Source organism: Drosophila sechellia, chromosome 3L, assembly GCF_004382195.2.
Source record: "Drosophila sechellia strain sech25 chromosome 3L, ASM438219v1, whole genome shotgun sequence".
Lineage (NCBI taxonomy): Eukaryota > Metazoa > Arthropoda > Insecta > Diptera > Drosophilidae > Drosophila > Drosophila sechellia.
Window position 1 is genome coordinate 2741466 of NC_045951.1, and position 24235 is coordinate 2765700.

General features: G+C 41.1%; 2 protein-coding genes across 2 annotated transcripts in view; one reads left to right on the forward strand and one right to left on the reverse strand.

Moving 5' to 3' along the window:
- Positions 1-24235, reverse strand: part of LOC6610514 (myocardin-related transcription factor B) — a 38681-nt gene that overhangs the window by 10420 nt on the left and 4026 nt on the right. Inside the window, exon 2 of the mRNA XM_032719489.1 lies at positions 76-891. Within this exon, the coding sequence (XP_032575380.1) occupies positions 76-891 (816 nt within the window). The remainder of the gene's footprint in view (positions 1-75; positions 892-24235) is intronic.
- LOC6610515 (accessory gland protein Acp62F) lies at positions 10722-11171 on the forward strand. Its single transcript, XM_002035059.2, has one exon. The coding sequence runs from the start codon at positions 10752-10754 to the stop codon at positions 11103-11105; it is 354 nt and encodes a 117-aa protein (XP_002035095.1). The 5' UTR covers positions 10722-10751; the 3' UTR covers positions 11106-11171.

Consider the following 24235-nt stretch of genomic DNA (forward strand, 5'->3'; position numbering starts at 1 on the left):
GTAACAGATATTAGCAAAATCATATTTGGGAAGCGGAAGCCACACGAGATCCTTCGAGTGCGGTACACAACTCACCTTCCGACATGTCGTCGTAGGCCTCGTGGAGCAGTATAATGTCCTGAAAGGAGTGCTCCAAGTCCTTGCCGCTGAGCCTGGTGGCCAGGAGGCCACTGCAGGCGGCGCTCGAGATGAGCTCGACGGTGGTCAGCGGCGACGTGGAGAGGGTGGCCAGCAGCGAGGAGCTGCCGCTGGCGCTGTTTCCGCTGCTGCTCCCGCTGCTTCCGCTGCTCAGGCTGTGCAGGGAGGCGGACTTGACCAACTGACCAACCTTGTGGTTGCCGTTCGGCTTCTGGGTGGCCTTTAAAGTCCTCGAGAGGCTCTTGGTGGGCGACGTCGAGGTGGATTTGTTGAGGAACCTGCTCGCCGTCGCTGAACCGGCTCCTTTGGCTCCACTGGAAACGGACTTGGAGTTGCAATGGTTGCTGCCGCAACTGCTGCTGTTGCTACTGCTGCTGCTGCAGCTGCTCAGGCTGCTGCTAATGGACTTCTTCGAGGAGTTGGAACTGACGGAGGATGCGGGCGAGGCCGACGACGAACTGTGGCCCAGGATGGCCGCCTGCTGCTGATGTTGCTGGAGTGTATTTGTATTGCTGGAGGCGAGCTTCGTGTCAATGGTTATGGGTATGACACTGGTGGCCACCAGCTGGTGATGCTTCTGCTGGGCCAGCTGGTGATTGTGCTGCTGCGGATTCTGCTTGCTGGCTGCTCCTCCTCCTCCGCCGGCTGAGCCCTGGAACCAGCTGGGAAAGTTGCCCTTGAGCGTGTCAATTAGATCCTGATCGAGCGTTAAAAGCCACGATGCAGGTCCGCCGTCCACGCTTTGCGTCGACTCTGCAAATTAGAATTTTAAAGGATAGAAGAGTTTAATTGGGTTGATGAATGTGTTTACTCTGCTTAATATTAATAATATTTAAATTGAAAATACTATATTTTGTGGTTTATAATTATACCATTTTCATTTTACCCAATTGTGATAACGCAGCAAATGTACTTATTAAATAATTCACCATAATCAAACTAGTTTGCTAATGAAACAATAAGCTTTTTGGTATTTTAAAGACGAAATTAAATATTTGCCATTGTCATTCCCGTCCAAAGACCACCCACATTTAATAGTTAAAGCCAAGCCAACCCAATTCATTAATTTGCAATGGCTTAGCAGCCTGTGTTAATTTGATTTTCCACTTTCCCCATCGGCCGCTCTCTGTTTTTCCTGCCCACGCTCACATTTATTTATCTGAATGTGGCTTTTCCGATGATGTTCTGCTGCTGCTGCTGCTGCTGATGATGTGGCCGCTGGTGTGCTAGTTATTTATGCTAAACACTGCCAAGTAACCTAGTTTGTTGGCCCAATCCCCAGTCCCCACAGCCGCCCCCGCATAGAAAACATAGCAAAGCGCGTACTTGGTATTTATTTTTCAAATTCTTTGCTAGTTGATGTGTGCCTTGGGTTTTTGGTTCTGCCTGAGATTTTGCGGCACTTTTTGGCTTGGGAATTGCCCGAGAGATATACATAGATTATAAATGTATAATTGCAATTTGCCGAATCACTGGGCGCACTGCTGCACTTACTCGTAACTGGTGGCGACAGTAATGCGAACTGGCGAACTGCGAGTGGCGAATTTGCGCCGAAAATCTTGGCAAGCGGATGCATTGCATCATGCGAAAGCGACATTCCCAGACACGCCTCATATTATGCAATATTTGGCGATATCTGGCGACTATTTAGAGCCGATCGGCGGCGAAAATAGCTACCATCCCAGCATAATTGCCAAAATCTATCAGCTCTTAGCCGACTGACATGCACTTGTCAAATGTCCACCTATTTCTGGCACTTATTTTTGTTTCCTCTTCCTTTGATTGTTATTTCTGGTTAGCTTAAAAAGGTTCTCATACATTGTAGCCGCCCGAATTTGGGTATTTTTAGAGATCTAGTGAAGATCTCGACTGTCCCGATGACTGTCCATCCTACTGACCCTCGAATTGCCACATTTAGGTCGCCTCCAAATATCTTTTCTTAACACTGCGTGGGCCGAGAATCTGTCACACATTCTGCTTTCTGCCGCCTTGTTTGTTTATCTAAACTAAATTTGAAATTGCTCCGCAAATAAATGGATAACTGTGCCGACCGCTGCATTTGCATGCGCTGCGATATTTATTGGTCATTAAGGCGAGCGCCAGAGCAAAAGAAAACCAGCAGGAAAAGCAGCGGCAAGCAAACAAAACAAACATATCAGTCATCCAACAGAGCAGCAACAACACATTGCCCAGCAGCAGGATGCACAGAAAACGATTAGGAGAACTCCTTATCTTATGCCTATGTAAAGACAATCTTTTGTAGATTTATGAAACATCAACTAATATTTCTCCCCGTGTACCTTTGATGCATGCCCCAATGTGGCGTTCGGTTGTCTTTGTGTGCGGTGGCGCGACATGATGTCCACACGCAGCCACATGCTTTTGAGATAAACGGACGACGGACTAGGGAGCCACCAAAGCCATTGCCAAATTCTATTTTCGCTTCAGCAGCCAGCGAAATGCAAGTGGTTTCTCTCGGCCAAGACGTCGCCGCCCCGATCGCCAGGGAATCTCCTTCTACCTCTGTCCTTCACCCTTCACCCACCGGCCAACCGCCTTGCCCCGCCCACTCTGCAGAGCAAGAACGCCTTGGCCATTACAATTTGTCAACTGGGCGTATGCGCAATGCTGCTGCTGGGGCAATGACAAAACAATCAAATTGAAAAAGGAACCGAGAATGAAAAGGAAACCGCTGCTTCAAAGCAATTTAATGAATCGAAAAGAACAATTGAACAGGCGACAATTGCCCAGAATAAGTTGGCTTAAAATATTTCAACGAAAATAGAAAAACAATTGCGGAATTGGCCATTTGCTCAAAATAAACTAGATACTAGTTTTGTAATACCTTAGACGACAAGTCTAAAAACTAACATAAGTATTACGAATGCAAATTTGCGATATTACAACATTTAATCCCATATGAAATTATATTAAATTATAATCTACATGTGCGATTGTAGAACCCGCAAGTTTGGGGAAATCCAATGAGAAAGCATTTCCGAATTTTCCATTCCACTTGTTGCCATTATGTAAATTATAATACTATATACACACACACAGGAAGAGGGACAGGGACTGGGAGGGAGTGGAGCCCAGCCAGGCGGAGCAGTTGAAAAATAAAGGACTTTGGCCCAGCACTTAGTTTGATTTCATGGCCAGGAGGAGCACTGCCATGGCCAAAACTAATCATTCAAAGCGGAGCGGAAGCTGTGGCGGAAGTTATAGCCCAGTCTTCCGCAGCCGCAGAAGTGGGTGTGTGGTACTTTGGCATGGTTACTCAGAGTACACATCAATTATGTATGCCGGCAGCCATACACGAATCAACGCGCCGCATAGTATGCTACATTGAGGTTGCCCCCTGCGTGTATGTGTGTGTGTGGGTGTCTGTGTGGGCCAACTTCCTTTTGGCAAGACAGGAAACAGGATGCTGTTAACGTTACAATTCGACATAATCGATGCTTGTCGTACGAGGCATCGCATTTAACCTGGCAATTTGTCTGCGGCTGCATAAACATTAACTTTCATTTGCAGTTTATCTTCCGAGCCGCGCAGTAAATCAAAATGTGACCGAAATAAATAAATTGATCCTTTGTACCTCTTGGGGTACTAAAGATAGTATCCTTCTTCCACATGTAAATTAACTAAAAAAAAGGCAAACTTTTGACTTAAAGATTACATTCAAGGTTTCCCACTCAAGAACTCATAATTTGTCTGGCTTATCAAGTGACTCATCGCGCGCAACAAGCAGTTGCATTTAAATTATTAGAAACGTGCTACCTGCTGACTTTTGCACCTCGAATCGTGACCACTCGCATTGTTTATCGTTTCGATTCGCGAAAACAATCTACGAGATGCGACGTTTACATATTCATTTGAATGCCAATAACAGCTGCAGTGGCAACATTGCTGACAGCTTCGACAAGCGAGGATTATGCAAGCGCCATGAATCCAAAAAAAAAAGAAGAAAAAATAGAAAAAGTACGAAAAGAACCCCCAAAAAAAGGAAGGAAAAATCAAATGGATCCGTGGGGGAAACATCGCAGCAATAACAAACAGAAAATCGCTTGCCATGTGTCGCTGGGTGGGTGGATAATGTATAATGTACATGTATATGGGGCTGCAAATTGAAACGTATATTTGTAAACAATACGCAGACGTCATAGACAAAACTCATTTAAATGGGAAAAACATCCAGCAACAACTATTCAGCGGAAAATGCTAGTACCAGCGATCACCAGCAGCACAAATTAAAAGTTTAGCAGAGCCAAGAAGCGGCGTCGATCGTTTCAATGCACTGCACAAAATTTTGCATACTGTTCAGGTTTAAAAGAAACGAGTATTTATAGTTATTTGTAAGTATTTCATAGATATGTCTGCGCTAACAGATACATTCTTATGAAATAACCTTTTCCCTTGAAAATATATCTTTCGAAAAGAAAGTAGTAGTTTCTCTGCGTGCATAAACGGCTGAATGAGCTCTTTACCAATTTGGTCATAATACTGAAAACGTGTTATTCCACTCAACGATCCAAAGATTAATACGATATATAATAAAACAATCTATGGCGAGCGTTATTTTATAGTTTTTAATATGCATAGAGTGGTATTGCCTTTTTGGTGCAGCTTAGCCAGAAATTTCGCATGTTATCGCAACTTGACAAGTGTCAGGTAGCAACTACCAACAACAAAAAAACAACCTAACAATCAAGCAACAACGAAAAACATGTGTGAACTACAATAACAAATTTCAGGAGCATGAGGTGCGGGGAAATACATCATCGGACAAATCAGCAAAACATCGACTCTATGCTGGCATTGAAATCGGAAATATTATTTTGGCCGAAGCAGTTACGTTTGCTTTTGGGCCTCTGGCCTTATCAATGGAATGAGTCACTCCATAGTTCGTTTTTTTGTGTGGGGGATTGTCCAACAAGAAACAATTTTCATGTCTATTTGGTAGTGGCTAGCAACTAAAAGCCAGTATTAGTTTTATTCCTCTCCACTTATGATTATTCCTTTATTTCAAACTTTTAATTGCTGCTGACACGTTTGACCTTCACAAGTTATAGTTGAAAAGATAAACTAATAACTTTGTCTTCGAAGATAATTATTATTCGACTTCTTTATGGACATTTAGTTTGAGTATAACTTATTATCGCAACATTCGGGGTGTTTATGGGTTAAAGCTTTTTAGTTATCACTTTGTCAAGGCTTTAATTGATAGCGTTGGTTTGCTTTTTCCTAATGCAAGTAGAGTTTAGTTAAGAACTTTAAAATGCTCAACTTCTTTTACACTAGGCGGGCAAATTAATTTCATAATTTTAATTAAATTTCTCTTTAATTGGTTTTAGCTTGAATGCACTGTGTTAACTCTATTTCATGCTGCACAATTTTGTTTGAATTAATAATACATTTTCACACCTTTCAATAACTTGCAATGCCTTCGTGCGGCTTCTTATCCCTTTAACATATTTATTCTGTTTACTTTTGAGCTTAGAATTAGTTTTCGGACCACTGGCATATCAGTAGGGTAAACAATAACAAAAGGCCACGATAACACATATCGTTAACTGATTCAGATTCCTAAGGCCATTATCAGTCGCAGGTATAGAAAGGCTTCTGATTCGCGTCCGGCGTGTTGAGAGCAACCCGGCAAACTGAATAGGAAAACAAAAAACAGAAACTGAAACTGAAACTGAAACTGGACGAGCGGCTAATGTTTTGGGGGCGCTGCTCGATTGTGGAAATGGCCAAGTGACGTTCACCTGACCAACTGACTGAGTGACACAGGTGGACGTCAGCGACTTAACTGGCATTATGCGACGTGCTCTCTCTCGCACTCTTTAAACTCAAGTTCTGCGCTGCACTGCGAGAAATGGGGTAATCTATGTTGAATTAAAACAAAGGGGTTTATAGAATATTAGCTACATAGGGTTGCCTTGGGGTAATTATAATAAAATATTTCACACAAGCAACTCTTTTTAGTTTTCAGTGGTCGACTGGTCGAAGAAAAACGATTTTTAGCTGTTTGTGCTGACAAATATGCGCTTCATGGCGTTGATTGTTGCCACAGTTGCAGTCGGAGTGGCTCCTTCCCATGAACAATGGCAGCTAATAAGCGCCAGGCGGGCCACTGAGTGCAACTGAAGCTGAAATTGAATTAAAGCTGCTTTTGTTCAACAACTGTTGCATGCAAATGAGTGGCGGCTGCGTCGCCTTCAATGCCTGCGGTTTCCATGCACTTGCTGCTGCTGATTCTGATGTTGCTCCTAGCGTTGCTGCTGCTGATGATGATGTTGCTGCTGGGCGACGGGGTTCAGTGCTACCTGAACCAAACAATTGCTCGACAGCAAAAGTCAATTGGGCGACACACGCAACAGCACACACGCTCACAGCGCAGCAAGCCACACACAACCCAAAAACACTAACAAAGCGGACTCCTCTCGGCTGTCGGACATGCTTTGCATACAAAGATCCCACTGAAGTTGACTGGTCTTTTACGTAGCTGCATGCGTGAGGTGCGTGTGTGCACTCAAAGAAAACAGCAGTGGAATCTAAAACCCTATTTCGATCATAGCTGAAAAGAATCCAGTTGAATCTTAAAACACAATGGTTTATGCTAGAGCAATATAGTATACTTATCTAAGTATCTGGCTTGCAATCAAATTAAACATATTTCTAAATTATCCTCTAAGTAGGAATCCTTTCGATAGTGCACTTGTGCGATTGGAACAGGATGCACATGCAGGATTGTTACACTGCAGCACACAATGGGCGGTGGACAGGTCAGTTGTGCATTTTTGCACAGCACACAGGACTGATTGAATTGAAAGTTAATTAGAGAGAGAGACAGCTCTGCTGGCCGAATGTTCCGGGAAAATGTGGGAAAAGTTTGGGGGATTCGTTCGGGCTTAGCCATTTGCATAGGGTATCCGCCTTCCCAAAAACAACTCGTATAAATAGACCCAAAACGACCGTGTTTTTCGTAAGGGTGTGGCCGTCTGTGTGGGTAGTGTCCTCAATTAAAATTAATTATGCCCAAACGATACGCTCAATAAAATTTAATTTGCGAAAATATGAACCAAGAAAATGAGCCACATAGGAAAATGTGACATTTAAGTGCCGGGGGCCAGCATCCTCAAACTATTCGCCAAACAACAAACACACACACACAGACGGTTCTAATAATTGAAATTGAATTTTCAATGATAGCAAGGCGAGGGCCCAGCGATATTTTAGATTTATTTAGATATGTGTATCCACCCGCATGAGCCAAAATGTTTGGCACAATATTTAGAAGCAAGAAGACTTGGGTATTATTTTGCCGAGATTTTCCCCTTACACTGGATGACTCTGGGAACACCTCACCCACTTCCGAAATGGATGTGGTCCATGTGGACTAAACACTAGACACTTGACCGGATTCTCGTTCTGCATTCAATTTTGTGCGAGTAAGTTGCCGACTCTCTATTCTGTTTTATCAAAACCAAACGAAATCGCATTAAAAATAAATAAAATTAAAAGTGTAAACTGCACAAACACACACGACTTTTGGCCATGCTGCGTGCCAAGTGGAAAATATTTCGCAAGTTTTTCTACACATTATTGTGTGAAAAATACTATATACATATAGTGTACTCTATATATACATCTGTGTAAAAAGTCGGACGCAGGCAGGCAGGCTGCCTGTGTGTTATGTTTAGTTTGCTACGTTCAATTTGCATTGTTGTTGCCTGCTATTCTATTGTTGCCGGCAAAACAAAATAAGGCAACGCAAAATGCTAGAATGGGCGAAAAAAACAAGGCATAATAAGCAGGCAAGAATAAAAACTACAAAAAGAAATAAAAAAAACACAAAAAAACGAAGCATAAAGGAGATGAAAATGAACATTTTTTGGCAAGCAATTCAGGGCTAAATATTTTCATTGTTTTGTTGAGTTTTTATCACAACACCATAAGTTTGTATCCAAGTGGCAACAGGAAAAATCTAGATAAAATCATCAAGATTCTAGCAATTTAAAGTCCCGCATTATTTGTGCGCGAATCATACGATATTTTTGCTTTCTTCCTGTTTGTTGTTAATTTAAAGGAAATCCAAGGATTTGCATCTCTAAGTTATTGGGAAAACATTAGGAAATGTACAAATAATGTGCTGATATTTTAAACATATTTATTAAATACGAGCACAAGGTGACACTGTTAGTGTTTCTTAGTATGTTTCTAAGTGAAGTAAAGGAAGTAAAACTAACAAACCATCGGCATTAAAAATGTCAAGATAAATCCCAAAACTTATCACCATTTGACGTTTATCCTTGAGACTTTTCAAAGTTAATAAGTTAATAGATAAATATCGAGTGCCTGGGTAAAGTTTGGTTAGTTCAAAGGGTTTTGGGGTTTGGGTTTTGAAGCCCACACAGTCGCACGCACACATTTAATTGCAGAAATGCTTAATTATGCATGAAACATTGAAATAAGCAAGACGCACACAAACACACACTCACATCCAGCGAGGGATGAATAATTCATGGCAAAATGGAGAATTCGTGGATCGGTTTTTCCCTTCCCCTCCCCTCCGATTAAACAGCGCGCTTTGGTAAAACAAACAAATAAACAGCATAGCCAGCAATATTTTGTACCTCCTAATGACGTACGTCGCTCTTTCCAGACGGCAAAAAAAAAAATGAAAGGAACACGAAAATTGGGAAAACTTTTGCCGTGCAATTTGCACGTCAACATTTTCCCCCAAAACACCGAAAGGTAATACTAATGGCAGGCACAACAATATTTTTGGCAGCGTCTGCGGTCAAGTTTGTGTTGTGATGTTGCAAGGAAGCCTCCAGTGGCCATACCCTTGTCCCAAATCGGCGGAACAGAGCTCTTTCAATATGGGAACGAGGTGAGAAGCGATTGGACAAGGTCTCGTTAGCTGGAGATTACAGTGAACACAGTTAAAATTCCACAATGGGAAATTCCCTTCAAATCCTGTACTTAGATATTGGAGTTTCAAAAGATCACTCTAGTATGACCTTTTTAAATAGCACTCAGTTATAAAGTGCAAATCAAATGTTACTATGCATAACCTACTGCTGGTTTTAATTTGCGAAAGTGCACTGTAATCCTTACTAAACATAAATGACATCTCACTCTCGAATGGATTCCCATCGATTGGCCACAAAGGAAACTCACCTGCAAAGATACAAAAAGAAAGAATAATTAGCAATAAAGCCAGAGAGCACAGACGAATGTAATTTGTCTAAGCAGAATCAGAATTCAGAAGCTGAATGGGAGGAAGAGCGATTTTCTTTTGGGTGCCACAAGAACAAGACTGTGGTGAGCTTGTGTGGCTGTGGGTTGTCAACTGATTTCGCATACGCCCCGTTGGTCAACGCACTTTCCAAGGCTGCGAAAACGCGAAAGCAGCTGCAGCGCGCTAGTCCCTAATCATAATTTCTGATCTACAAACTAATTAGCGTTCGCACGAGTGTGATTGCAATTTATTGGACACCAATTGAGACGAAAACGCGCATTTTCATTCATAAACATGGCAAACTACGGGGACCAGAGCGCAAAAAAGGGAACTCAATTTATTAATTGCTAGCAAATGTTGGGCGTGTGTTGAAAGAGTTTTGCCTTTGCGATCGCAATTGTGATTGCATTAGCCATATTGCAATTATGTCGTCATGTCCGCGTCGCCGCCAAAGTTCAAAGTTGCAGAATCTTTAGAACATAAAAGTTTTTCGCACGTTCCGCACATGAGGGTGGTGGGGAAGGAGGAGTTGCGGAGGGGGGCCAATAAGTATTCATGGCGCATATTTCAGCGGTTTGGCAATAGCCCCCACCATCCTCACCTCCCGAGAGCCGAAATAAATAATTGCAAATATTATTGGCCACTCAGCGCATGCCAACAATAAGAACTGCAAAAATAGCCAGCGAAATTTGCAGTTCGCATAGTTTCGCAATAAGTCGGCGGCGATGATGAGTCAAGAGTGCAAAACCAAATATTATAGCCATATAAAAAATATGTGTGGGAAATTATGCATCTTGGCATGGCACTTGGTTATCCCATACGATGAACTGAGATCGGACAGTTTGAGGAGGTACTCCTGGGTCTGGTTATTCTGGTCATGGTGGGCTATTCAATTGGCAGGATTCGCGTCTCTATTCAATTGGCCGAACCGATTCAAAACTATTTCAAGGCTCTAGGCCAAAACGAATCAATTTGAAACACAATATTCGCTTTTGACAGTGATTAAGCCAAAATAATCGCGGGTGGGAAGTAAATCAAAGTGGCTACACTTATAGTACTTAATCGTTTAATTGGGCTGTAAAATGTTCTACAATCTACAATCTGCTGCCAAAAAGCAACTAAAACTAAATATATTTCCCTCACTGACGCGTCTTTGATTTAAGTAACAGAATATACTATTTTTTTTTAAGATTTATTAAGAAATTGTCTTTCCATTGATATATGAAAGTCACACAAATGGTATAATGGTCTGAAACTAAATCGCGTAGCAAATCTAATTTCGATTTCTATACTAAAATCTCCGACGGATGGAAATAAATAGGGCGCGCACATCAGGGAAAAATGGTAGACGTATTCACCATCTAGAATGACGGACATAAGGAGCTGGAAAATCTGTGCCTGGTTGGGCTTCCTATTACTTTTCAAACCCATCGACTCCACGGGCTTGGAAGGACGTAATGTTGACTGTACGGCCAACGGAACTCGGGCGGTGTGTCCTGTAGCATGTCCTGAAACCTGCGAGTACTCCGGCGATGGACCCTGCGTCAAGGTGTGCGGAGCCCCGTGTGTGTGTAAGCCGGGATATGTTATCAATGAGGGAATCCCTGCCTGTGTTCTGCGATCCGATTGCCCAAAAGATGTCGTTCGAAAGGAAGATATGGTACTCGGTGTAACGAACTTTAAGTGCTTTAGCAGAAATTACGTGTGTAGGAATTTATGAACTTTAAACTAAAAAACAATAAAATATAAACAAATTTGTAGTAAATTACAATCTAAAGATTTGAAATGATTTGCACTAATTATGTAAGTGGAACGAAGTTGTGTAGCAAATACAATTTGTATTGCTGTATTAGCAACCTATAACAATATTTTCCACATTTCCATTCCACCTGCTGACCAAGTTTTCCAGCCCAGTCCCGCCCACTTCTCATTTGCCCGAAATGCCACTGCAAATGTGGCGCTGCAACTGTTGCCAGGCGGCTGGCTGTGTTTGTGACCGCCATGTGCCCACTGGCAGCCACAGAAGCGCACGTCACCCGCACATACAGTCATGACCATTACAATAGCTATTAAGAGATGGAAAACGCATTTCTTGGCAAGCGGTCTCGTGTGCTACGGGTCATTTGGGCGAAACTATGTGACTGCAATTGGGGGACACAGAAAAATTTCAGCACCAATTCATGCGAAACGCGGAACACATTCGATATGGTAATCACATCGGAAATTCCACTGTGAATTATTTAGAACTGTGTTATTCCACATTCTATATCGCGCTGAACAATAAATGCACAGAGTGAATACTTTGTATTTGCTGGCCAGATTAGGCGCGGTGATGCATGGTGCTGCAATTGGGATTTAATTAAAAACTTAGTGGGCCAGCAACCAAACCGCGCACACTTTGATTTATGATTTAAGCCAAATAGTTTTAAAGCGCCGTCGCCGGGGTATAATTCTCCTTTATTTTGCATGTTAAATTTCGCGTAATAACGAAAATGATATATAGAAATAATCATAATTTTCACACTTGAAAGAGCGACACAAGACGTCCACGGCGACGACGCCCGTTCGCATCGCGGCTTGTGCATTATTTCTTAATTAAATTTATTAATTGCACACAACACGAGCCGACGGCCGTACAACGGGGCGTATGCGCAACGCTCGCCCCCGCCAAGAGATTTAATCGAAAATGAGCGAGTGAGAGGGAGCAAGAAAGGCAAGGAAAAGTCATTTGAATGATTCATTTACGTGCCGAAAACTTAATTGTGCTAGCAGGTAAGCAGCTTGTCGATGACGCCAAAGGCTAAGAGGACAAAAAACAACATCATCATCATCATCACCATCCGAATCGCAGCTGAACAGGGCTTAAGAAAAATGGTCAAACCAATTATGAGACTTATTTCGGCTATTTTATTTTATAATTTGGAACCTCTAGCACTGGAAGAACATCCCAATTTGGTCACAACAAGAGTAACCAAACAAAAATGGCCAAACATATCAGCCAAAATGCTTATACCAATTTTCACTTTCAACTTGCTCTTTGCGCACGTCACTAGGGGTTTTTCACGATTTTCTTGAATGACTGCCTGCAGCATCCAAACAGCAGCTGTCATCCCAGAGTATATCAGCGTCATTGGGATCTGTCACAATGGCGAACTCTGGGGCATTTGTCACCCAGTCACCTTTGCACCCGCGAATTCCCCGGCAGTCCACAAAATCAATTAGTCGCAACAGTTCCTAAAAATGTGTCATATTCGGCCAAAATAAATACTGAATTATTTTTGTGCCACGAATATTTCAGCTATTTTGGTCTAAGCAAACAAAACTCAGCGGGACTTTGTGCTGAGTATCTCTTCGAAAATTAATTAGCAGCGTAAAAGCAAGGAATGCAACTAAAAAAGAAGCCACAGGGGGCAACAGGGGGTTAAAACGAGCGTCGTCCTTGGCCAAATGTTTTCCATGACAGTTGTCGACTCAATTCAATTAATTAAATAGCATTTTTCAATGCAACCGTTTCAGAGAGCTCAGTAGATTTGTGTAAAAGAAGCAAATATTTTGAAAAAATATCAAATTATTGCTATAGCTTTCATAAATAACTTGAATATACTAATATATTATGTAGGCCTTTTCTTTCAGTGCACAAACCAAAGCCAGGAGAGTAATTGCCTTCGAAATGACTGCATTTAATTTGGCCACATTTAATTCGGCCTGTAAACTTTTTAATTTAAACTTTTTTTTTTTTTTTTGATTTTTGGGCAAATATGCCATTGCATAATTCGTGTTGTGTACACACTTTTTCCATTTGCATCGTCTCATTTTAACTTTTCCCTTTGATTCGCCCCGCCTTTTTGCCGAAATCTCGCTTCTCCGCCCGCTTAGAGCAAACATTTGCATAATTTAAGTTTGATGTGGAAAGTTACGTGTTTGTCAGCGAAACGACAACAAGCTGGCTGGCTGGCTGAGTGAACCGTGAACTCAACGGCTCAATGGCCAAACAGGTGCAGCGCAGGTGAATGAGCCACCCACACACCCACTGGCGGAAAACGCCACCCAACTGCAACATTGTCGGATGAAAAATTGAGAGCTTAGCGCATTTGCTTGCAATGTTGCCAGGGAAAACCAGCTAAATCAGGAGCAACCTTGTCGATTCGCGGCTACAGGTGTTTGTTGCTTTTGCACATGGAAATGCATTTAAATATATGTATATATATAGCAGAGAAAGCGTGGGTGTTTAAATCGTGTAACCGCATGGAAAACATTTCGTATTTTTGACAATATATAGCAGACTTCTATGAAATAGTAACTCAGTTTTAAAATACTTAAATAATAAGTGGGAAATTTAGTTTCTAAATTCGTGTCCACAATCGTAGATATATTTGGCACACCGAAAGCTGGCGCTTTTGAATCTGCAGTTTGTGCTGTTGTTCAGTTTTTGGTAATCTGTCTGATTATTTAACTTGCGCTAAATACAAATATTTAGAAAAAATATTTTTCTTGGCAGCTCGGCTACTCGGATATTTTTCCCCTCCACCGGCAAAAGAATGAGGGTCATTAAGATACATATACGCCCGACAAAGTCTTATTGTTCTATACTATATCTATATGGCGAGCATTATTCTTTCTAATTTATTCCAATTGGGCTTAGAGGCGCGTAAATAAAATTAACTTAACAAAGGTCGAGACAAAGAAGTGTTCGAAAATTTGAAAATTTCTAGGCCTTGAAGACGCACTTTTCCAGATAGCTCCCACCTTTCGGACTGCCTCAATTAATCTGAAAATTTGCAAAATAACCGGCCGGCAAAGCTAAAAATACCAAGCACACAAACAGGCGAAAAAAAGTGGAAAAAACACAAAACTAAACATCTAAGCATTCGAGCGACTTGAGTGTTGAACATTTGTGCAATCAGTGATTATTTTAGTCATTTTGCATGATAAAACTACAAAGAATGTCAGAGCAACAGCTGCTTAAACTTGAAAAAATGAATTTGTTTTTTCAATTTAGGTGCCATAAATCTAGAATTTCGTTACAATAATATTTATACGTTTTAGTAATATTATTATATATTATTTATATATATACATAAATTTCTTGTTCTTTTTGCGTACTTGATTCGCATAAAATGTAGCAGCTCCCCATTAAATCAGCTAATTTTCCATTAAGCGCAAAACAGCTTCCAATTTACCAGCCATCAAATTCATAAATTATAAACATCGCCTGCACGACGAATAAATATCTCAATTAAGAGGCGGGTGAATGTGAAACATGCCTAAAATCGCAATAAATAAACAAAACAGCCAGAAAAAAAAGAAAAAACGAAATTGTCGCTAAAGTGCAGCGCCATCTGTGACACATGAAGCAAATTAAGAGCGCCAAATGTCCAAAGACACAAAAATGAAAACCCAATGCAAATGACGCCCACGAAACAAAAAGCTGTAGATGTAGGCGACAGTCCGTCAGTTGATAAATTCGCATGGAATGATTTTAATTAAAAACCTGTAAATCTCATCTCGCCAGCGGAATGCAGAATACCGAACACAACATTCTGCGGACCGCGTAATAAAGTTGTCAAATATTCCCAGACAACTCGAATATGTGCATAATTATGATGGATGTGCGTGCGACATTCGCCAATTGATGACTGCCGTTCGCCTTTGTTCTAAAATGCTGTTCATGTGGACATTAATCATTTTTGTCCCGACAAGAAGGGCGGAAGAGCAGGCTGTTCCATTGGCAATTTATTAGCATTTAATTTATTTATTACGCCTGCTTTCGTGCACTTTCACTGCTGTGACAAATCAATTAATTTGCATTTCTTTAAGGTAGCAAAAAACTAGCAATAAATCGAATTTAACATTATTATTATTATTTCTGAAGTTAATCATCAGATTCGGAATGGCCTCTTCAACACGCCCACCAAACTGCCAGAATTCTCTACCGATCTCTATAAAACACAGATATATATTTATATATATAGAGTATATATAGTGTGGCGCATACTTGGTGCCACCTTAAGGCAGCGTCAAAGGTAAAAACTTGGAGCTTCTCAGGGAACGCCACAAATCTCCGTCCGAAAATAGACGGGCACAAAAGAATGGGACAGACAGGCGTACGGATTTGAGTTGACTTCTCTGCCGGCGGCAGGCGAAAAGTTGGTAACAAAAACTATAAGTAAAAGTAGGTTATGTACAGAGGAATTACTGAACGATTCCTTTTGAAACCTTAATAAATAGAATTAGTATTCAAAAAAAAAAAAAAAAAAAAAAAAAAAAAAAAAAAAAAAAGTGTAAAAGTTGATTGAGGCTTTCCGTCTAAGCTGATTTGTTGTCCAGCTGCCCGGGCTTTTCCACTCGCCTCTATCTGTATTCGATGGAACTTTTCAGTCATTGCACAAGGGCAACAGTTGTCAGCTGCTTCGCTGCTCCAAATATTTACATGGAATGTGTGTAGCCGGATTTTCCCCCTGGGAATTCGTGTGTGTGCGTAAAAATTTTCCACGCCGGACGGCGTAAATCAAAAGACGGCGCAGCCCTTCGGATGTCTCCGCTTTGCCGACTGCATTTCCCTTTGAAGGCAACTGTCAAAGGTATTCGGCCAGATTTTCGGCAAGATTTTCAAATATGCGGGAGAGTTTGCAGCGAGGATCCCATCTTGCATTCCCCAAAAAATTAGTTTAAAATTTGCAAGCTTGGCTCTTTAAAGGGATTGAAGTGCGAATCAAATGGACACAGTATAAATATTTCATAGTATTTCATAATATTTCATCAGTTACATCAACATCAACTTTTAGGCTTCTTACAAATGATTACTTTTTAAAGCAGTTTTCAAATGAAAAACTCAAAACCAAAAAGGCAATTTCGCATTAAATCCAAGCACTTTGGCCGCGAGGCCTCGTCGTTTGTTGACACTTTTCTTTATTTTCATTTCGCATTTATTTTGCGTTTGAAGTTATTTACATGTGTCGCCGCCTGACAATCGACGATGCTGTCCCTTTTTCGCCCAGTTTTCCTCTTTTTCCCTGCTATATTTTATGTTTTTAGCCCCCCTCAGTCAGCTAGTCGGCAGTTTTTCGCCTTCGTTTTTTATCAAATGTTCAAAATTTGTTGTCAACATGTTTCGACTGATTGTAAAAGTCGCACTCGCTCCCATTTAGCTGCTCCGTCTCTTTCTGATTGTGCTCGTCGTCTCGCTCTAACCGGCGAGTCAGTTTCAGCTGAACAAATCGATTGATTGATTTCTCAGGTGTGTTCGATTGCGCTGACAATGACAACGATAAAGATCCGGCGACACGAAAGAATGGCAATTCAGCTCAGACATAGCTAAAGTTTTAGAAACAAGCTAACCTATACTCAGTTGACATTTATAATCCTGGTTTCATATCTAAATCTAACAACCCAATAAAGATTATATTATATTTTTAGTTTCTGTTCATAAATAAAGAACATCATAGGTTTCTTAATGATCCCAACGCGTGTAACTGATATAACGTTATCTCTGCATTGCCATTTAATTAATTATTTGGCTTTTAAGCAATCTGAAATCAGTGTCACGTTCTGGCACTCATTTGATTTGCATCACTAACTGAGTGCTGTGTTGGTGGGCGAAACAAGGTTTAGTTTTGTGTAACGCCATTTTACTTTTATGAGCTTCGCAAGCGATACTCCATACGACCACCCATGGTATCCATGTCTGCGTGCACGAGTATCTGTGTGCGAGCGTGTATCTCGTAGTTTGGCGCTTGCATTGGGATTGGATTGGTGGGTGTGTTTGCATTTGGCGGCTAACAGCGGTTTGATTGAAACGCTGATTGTTGGAGCGTAGCAAATATTTACAAATGTAAACCAGTGCGGAAAAACAACTAAGCCGCACAAAATAAAATTGAATTGTTGCATTCATAAACAGCATACGTTTGGGTTTATAGAGTTTTACAGACAATCTCTCTCTACCTGCAGGCAAATCTGATAATAGAGAAATGTTTTCTTTACTTCATGCAGCAGAGCCGCAAGATCGATGAGCAATTCGCGACCTAAAACCTAAATACGGTGCTATTTTCGCCAATGCTCATTTAGGTACGCATAAAATGCGCTTGATCTATGCTGATTCGATGCCATCCGCATCCGCATCCACATCCACGTCCACATCCCCTCTCCGATTCTCAACGTGGTCAGCCGCAGATGTATAGAAGGCAATGCCAAATAAAGATTCAACTAGAGAAGGACTTTTGCGGCTGGCCTGTAGCCTGTAGATTAATTACATTCGGGCAAGGGGAAGCCGAAAAAACAACAATTTTCCAAGCAAAACCAAACTAAAGCCGAAAACAAAACGAAACAGAAGACAAAACACACACACGGACTCTGCGGAGTGGAAAGGGAACGGGAAGTCACAGGCAAAATAATAAAAACAGCAAATAAAACTCTCGTCTGACGTTTGGTTTTTGCATTTTTTATGCAGACCCAGCTAGAATAAAGTAGAAAATTATCCAACAGACAACCCGAGTCCTAAATAAACAAGACCAAAAACTGCACGGACATGGAGCCCGTAGTGCCTCTGCTATTTTCCGACATAAGCGGACAAGTTAAGTTTCGAAATTATTCGGCCAGACCAGGGAAAATGCATTAGAATCTGCTTTTCATGCATGCAGAAAAAGGCAAAAAAATGGGAAAAGCCATGGGGAAAAAATAAAGTCAAGCAGAGACGACGGCGTCGACAAGATGCGTGCCAAGTTATTTGCCTTGCAGCCGCATTATTTGGTCTTATTTGGTCTAAAAAACGCGCAGCAGGCCTATTGCCATTGCTCTGGGCTCAGAGAGTCTGACAATGCTTAGGATCCCCGATCCCCAATCCCCGATCCCCAATCCCCAATCTCCAATCCGACTGACAGTTGGCTCGTGTCGATAAAATGCTGCCGCGGCGGCTTAAGTGCCATCTATTTTCGTTTGGCCGCCGGACGTTGCAAACAACGCCTATGCCACATTGCTGCGTCAGTTCAACGTGTGCAGCATAAATTCAAAATGAGTAACGTAAAAAAGTGAGCAACCACAAGAAGCACAAAACTTTTGGTAGTTTGGAGGGTCAACTTGCATAAATGTCATTGAAGCTGCACTAATCGGTTGCATACTCAACTGCAAATTAATTATGGGATTTGTGGAAAAACATGCACATATACTTTCAAAGGGGATTATTTGACATTCACAAAAGTCACATTCTACAGTGAATGATTGAATCTTTGAATATACAAATTCATTCAGAACTCATCAATAAAAACTTTTCATATTTTAAGTGGCCAAAACAAACTTTATTTCCCAGCAAAATGAATTTCTCCACTTCTATTACCAATACCAAGTCCATTTGTGGCGTACATCATACATTTTATATGCTGCGAAATGTTTACAATAAATGTATATCCTGGCAATTACTTGGCAAACTTTTCCACTTTTCAACAATCTTTTTCGAATAGGGCCAAACCGGCACAAATAACAGACAGTTTAAAATCGAATTACTCACATAATTTATATGCACAGCCTCGAATCCGAAGAAACTGGCAGTGGAAAGAGGGGGTAGGCACAGGCATCCAGAAGATAAGGAAAATCCGAGCTAATGCAAAACTTTCACAGAACACCCTCGCACTTTCAACCCCCCAACCCACCCCGCTTTTCCGCTTCCCCCGTGTGTTTGTTTGTTTGTTTGTTGTTGCTGCCCGCCCGTTCGCCCATACAATATTTGTCCTTCATTTGAAAGTCAAATGCGTGTGAAGCGAAGAAATCTGTTGCTTTCTCGACCAACCGACTAACCGCCCTGGGGTCTCAAAAAAAAAAAGTATATAAAATAAAAAAACTCAGCCTCCCTCGCCGCGAAGACAACGAAATTATTTTATAGAAAGGAATGAAACAGCCGAGACAAACCAGCGGAATGTATGAAAAACACAACATAAATTCTAAACCGCTGACAAGCATATAAAAAAGCATACACACATATATAGTATACTATAGCATAGTATATAGTATAGTATTGGTATAGCATAGTATGGTAGGTATAGCAGCGTCATTGATATAAAATGAACCGACGGGAAATTCGGTTAAAAATAAATGCAGGCCCATCAAAATTTATGGTTATGATGTCGCTGGCTCTGTTCGAGCAATTAACAACCGCGGCAGGGAGCCCGAAAAAATAATTTAAACCTTCGAGGTGGAAAGGTTGGACCCCCTCGAAGGATACACAAATAGTACTGAAAGTAAAGTTTTTATTTATAATCGCAAGCTGCTTGAAAATATTCACAGCTACACTGAAAATAGAGTGGAATATACATTACATCAAGGTCTGTCTGCACTTCTCTTTGACTTTCATCAAATACGGAGTTTCTAATCTAACTTTTAGCTTGCCACTATTTTTATAGATATTTCAAAGTCAGTTGTGCTATTTCACTGAACAGACGGCCAGCAATTGCGGCTAATAAAACTAGCAGAACAAGAAAAAATGCTAAACGTTTAATCTGTGACTAATGAACCGCCTGCAATGAATGGCAGCCAAATATTTAAGTTAACAATATACGCAGCATAAACATAAACAATTCCGATGGGAAATGCGCAACTGAAACCAATAAAAAAGTCAGATCCCAAAATCAGACAGATCACGAACTAAACAATAGCGGGATTGGAGGAGGAACCGAAATGGAGGGAGAAAAACCAAATTTATGCAAATCATCAAATTTCCACTAATTGTGGGCAGAAACTAGATGGCGGAGGTTATTGGCCAGGCCCATCAATTAGGCCCAGAAGCACAAGATGGCCAGACCATATCTATCGGAATGGGGGCATTAACATGTTATTTGGCTGAAAAGTGTTAATTGCCATTTGATTGTTTCCCAACATCGCAATTTATGCAAAATCTTTGTAAAATATTGGGCCACGTCTGGGTTTACATTTTCATTATGGCAACCATATTTCTTCCCTTTTTTTCTGCCGCCATAAAATTGGGACACAGCTTCTTCGCGGGCTAATGGCAAAATATTAGCTAGATGTCAATGAACTGAAGTGTCTGCATGTGTTTCACAATAGGAGCAATATCTGCCCCTTATATCACACCAGATATACATGTTTATTGGGCGCAAAGTTCAACGTTCTGAAGATATTGTTGAAAACCCAATTTCCAGTGTGCGCCAATGCAGATTTTCAGATATATTTACCATACAAGAAATATGTGATAAAACACAAGTAAAATTCATACATTTCCTATGGGTCTTTATTATCTTAAAGTAGCCTTCAAGGTTTTCATCCCCAGAGATGGGTAATTTTTCATGACTCGCTTTTGGCAGACACTTTTCCAATAAACGCTAGAAGTTAGCTTGCTAAATAATCTATGAAATGGACCCGAAAATGGAAACCTCAAAGTGTATTACCGCCTTCATGCACAACAATTGACTCCCCGGAGCAAAAGCCATCGCACGAAACTTTCCTCGGGGATGGCAACACATCTGATTACGTATACGCCCGGTTGGCAGCTTTGGCAAAAGGCCAAAAACCTACTTTGATGCGTTTTTAAGTTGGTTTTTTGAGTGCCAATTTTTGTCTATTTTTTTGCTGGCCAAACTTTTCCATTACCACATCAACACTACTACAGTTTAAGCCAGGGAAGAGGACAGGCCAGAAGCGAACACGACAGGAGCTAGTTTTTGGGGTCAAGTCGACATTAAAATAGTTTAGGGATTTGTATTTATGTTGATTGCATTGTCGGGCCAACTAACTGGCATGTGCATGGGATTTGTGGGGAAAATTGAAAAGTTGTGTGCTGCCAGATTCCAGAGATTTGCGCCATGCCAGCGAGTGTAAAATGCAATTTCTTTCGCTGCCACAGAAGGACAATAATGGAAGGAAAAGGCGCAAGCTGCAGTTAAATTGACACTCCTTTCAATAAACATTGTTTTATCCTCCTCCTTATCCACCTCTATCATACATTTATTTTGCACATGCAAACATTTTCAAAGTGCACCAAAAAAACAAAGTCGAAGGTGCGAAAAACTGTCTGCCACAGTTGAAAAGTGCGAAAGAGTCAAACATTAAATTGACCCCCAACCGAGAGCAAACATTGCAGCAAACAAAAATGCAAAAAAAAAAAAAAAAAAGAGAACTCGAATCGTGCAACATGCACCTGTTTCAACTTCAATTCGCGGCGTTTCTATTTTTATTTATGGCCTGCAGCGTCTTTATTTCTTCTCTGCGTTTTAGCTCTTTCGAATCCCTTTTTGCCATTTTTCCATTTTTTCTATTTTTTTTTGCCTGACCCACATTGACAATATTCATGTTTATTAATATGCATCTGACAACTCCGCCCAGCTGTTGTTGTTTGTTCAGCGGAAATGAAGTTATCCGACTTGCCGGCATTAATTGCCCGCTGCGCGAGCGGCAACTACTCTAATTAAAGATACATAACTTCATAGCTGCATAGAGATACATAGCTGCATAGAAGCATAAAGATACATAGCTGCATAAGCAGGCAGTAATTGTTCGCAAAGTGAACTAATTGGCATTAAAAGGATATCAGCCAGGCTACTTTGAGACTCTTTGGTCACACTGTGTACTTGAACAGGATTTAATGGTTTACAAAAAATATATATTTTCAAGAGCATGTATCTTTTTAATAATTACTCAACTGATTGTTATGCGTTATGTGAAAAATCCCTGCCTAATTTCGAACACATTTCACGTCGATTTTCGAGATGCCTCTGTGAATCCCTGACTAATTAGCCACTCGGATCACGCTTCTGACCAATCCTTTTCGAATCAGTTTCTTTTTCTGGAAGACCCATCTACTAGTCATCTTTCGCTCAGCAGTCCCAGCTCCTCCGCTTCCTCCTCCTCCATCCTCTGGCCAATTTATCTATATCGGACCGGCATTATAAATACAATGACCACACTTCTTGACATGCCATGGTCAAATTTTTGTGCATTTGTCAAAGCGAAAATAAATCACAAAACGCCAAACAAACAAAACGCAACGCAAATGACAATTTCGTTTGGTGCTCGGTTTTTTTTTTTTTTTCATTTTATTGTTTTTATTTTATTTTTTGCCGCGCCAATTGCGTTGCGTGTTTGGACGCTTTTGTTTAAGAGAAGTGTTCGTTTATGCACTCGAAAGCAATTGGGGAATCTGACATAGTTTTCGCTCATGCAGAAAGTCAAGTCAGAAAGACAGCCTGGGATATAGATGCCATATAGATATAGACGCGATTCCGTTGACAGCATAAAAAGCGCTGCTAAAAAAGCGAATTATATGCAAAAAGCAAATTTCATGCCACATTTAAAATAGCCAACGCAATGTTTTGTAATTTATCAACGCCCGCCCGCGCCAGATATCGCATATATACCACATATAATACAGTATATAGTATAGTAGTATATGCGGTGGCAGGCGTGTGACTGCTGCTGCTACGATGTTGCAATGCAATGCAGTGGCCACGGCGAATGCAAAATGCAGACATTTCTTGACACTTCTCTAAATAGTTTTGCGTGCGACGCAGCAGGGAAAACCAAGGAAAATGCGAGGAAACTCGCAGGGAAATGCGGCACGGTTGGGGTGTAGGTAAAACGCACACGGTCACTCGAGTGCCAAAATGTCCCCGCACGCCATTAAAAACGTTGCGAAAATTACACAGCAAACTGAAAGGTGTTCTAATGAGGCGTGCGCCGGACTCTATTCCGAAATGTGTGTATTTTCGTGGGTGTTTTCGGGCTAAATGGGGCTGGTTGGGTCTGGTTGGGGATGCCATTTGCAAGAGTGTTGCACGAGTGAGCTCTCCATCCCTCCCACACCCAAGATAATCATGAAAGTTTAGCCAAAGTTTATGGGCTGCAAATCAGCCAAAATGGGTATGTCCTGAAAAATAACATTTACATTTCCTGGCACGGAAAACTGCAATGAACTGCATTCAGTTATCTGCAGAAGGAAAGTGCCTTAAGTTTTCCTCTACACTCCTTTCACCTGGAATCACTTGCAGCAACTTCTCGAGTTTTTCCCAACCATCTTTCGTTCTTTGCCCAGCCATTGGCCTCGGTTTTAATGCTGCAATTTTCATTGAAATGAGTTCAAAATCAAGGCCGCCGCCGCCATTGCGTCCCGATTTCGGCCATACCATAATGGTCATGCTACATCATCCCGGTCTCGATAAACTTGGTGCTTGAACTCGACCCTAGCGATATGCCATGAATACAAATTCTTGCATTTACAATAAAAAATTCATGGGATTCCATTTCAATAAGCGAAACGGGCGAATAAATGCAGTCGGAGGCAAGGCGAATCAGTTTATTAAATAAAAGCCAATGTGAAACATGAAGAACGACCTTTGCAAAGAAAGACGCACGCTTCTCGCATGAAAACTTCACTAAATTACCGAGCGAAATATTCGCCAATAAGCCAGAAGCGGAATTTAACAATACAAAGATAAAGGGGCGACGAGGAGTCAGGTAATTTGTTTATCCAGCGAAAGGAACACCTGCAGATTGCCAGCTCGAGATCCCAGAGACAAGTCCCCCTCCCTCCACTCACTCGTTCTCTGTATTTTCTACATTTTTCCCGATTCTATTGTGAGATTGGAATGCAGTAGTTTTCAGTGGCAATAGCAAATTATTGCTGTCTTTCAGGGAAAATGAGTAAAAGCACCAGAGGGAAAGCGCTACTTATGCAAATGGAACGAACGTTTGTTCAGACTGACTATGGATTGTTGCTGATAAGCTTAGCTAGAAATTAAATATCAAATAATAGAGAAAATGTTTAACGTTCTGTTATATTGATCATCGTAGCTCGTGAATATTTCAACCTGATTTCAATATCTAATACGCCCACTTGTAGGCCTAATACCCATT

Excerpts from the sequence above, each read along its gene's own strand:
- LOC6610515 (XM_002035059.2), top strand. The coding sequence starts at position 10,752 with ATGACGGACATAAGGAGCTGGAAAATCTGTGCCTGGTTGGGCTTCCTA.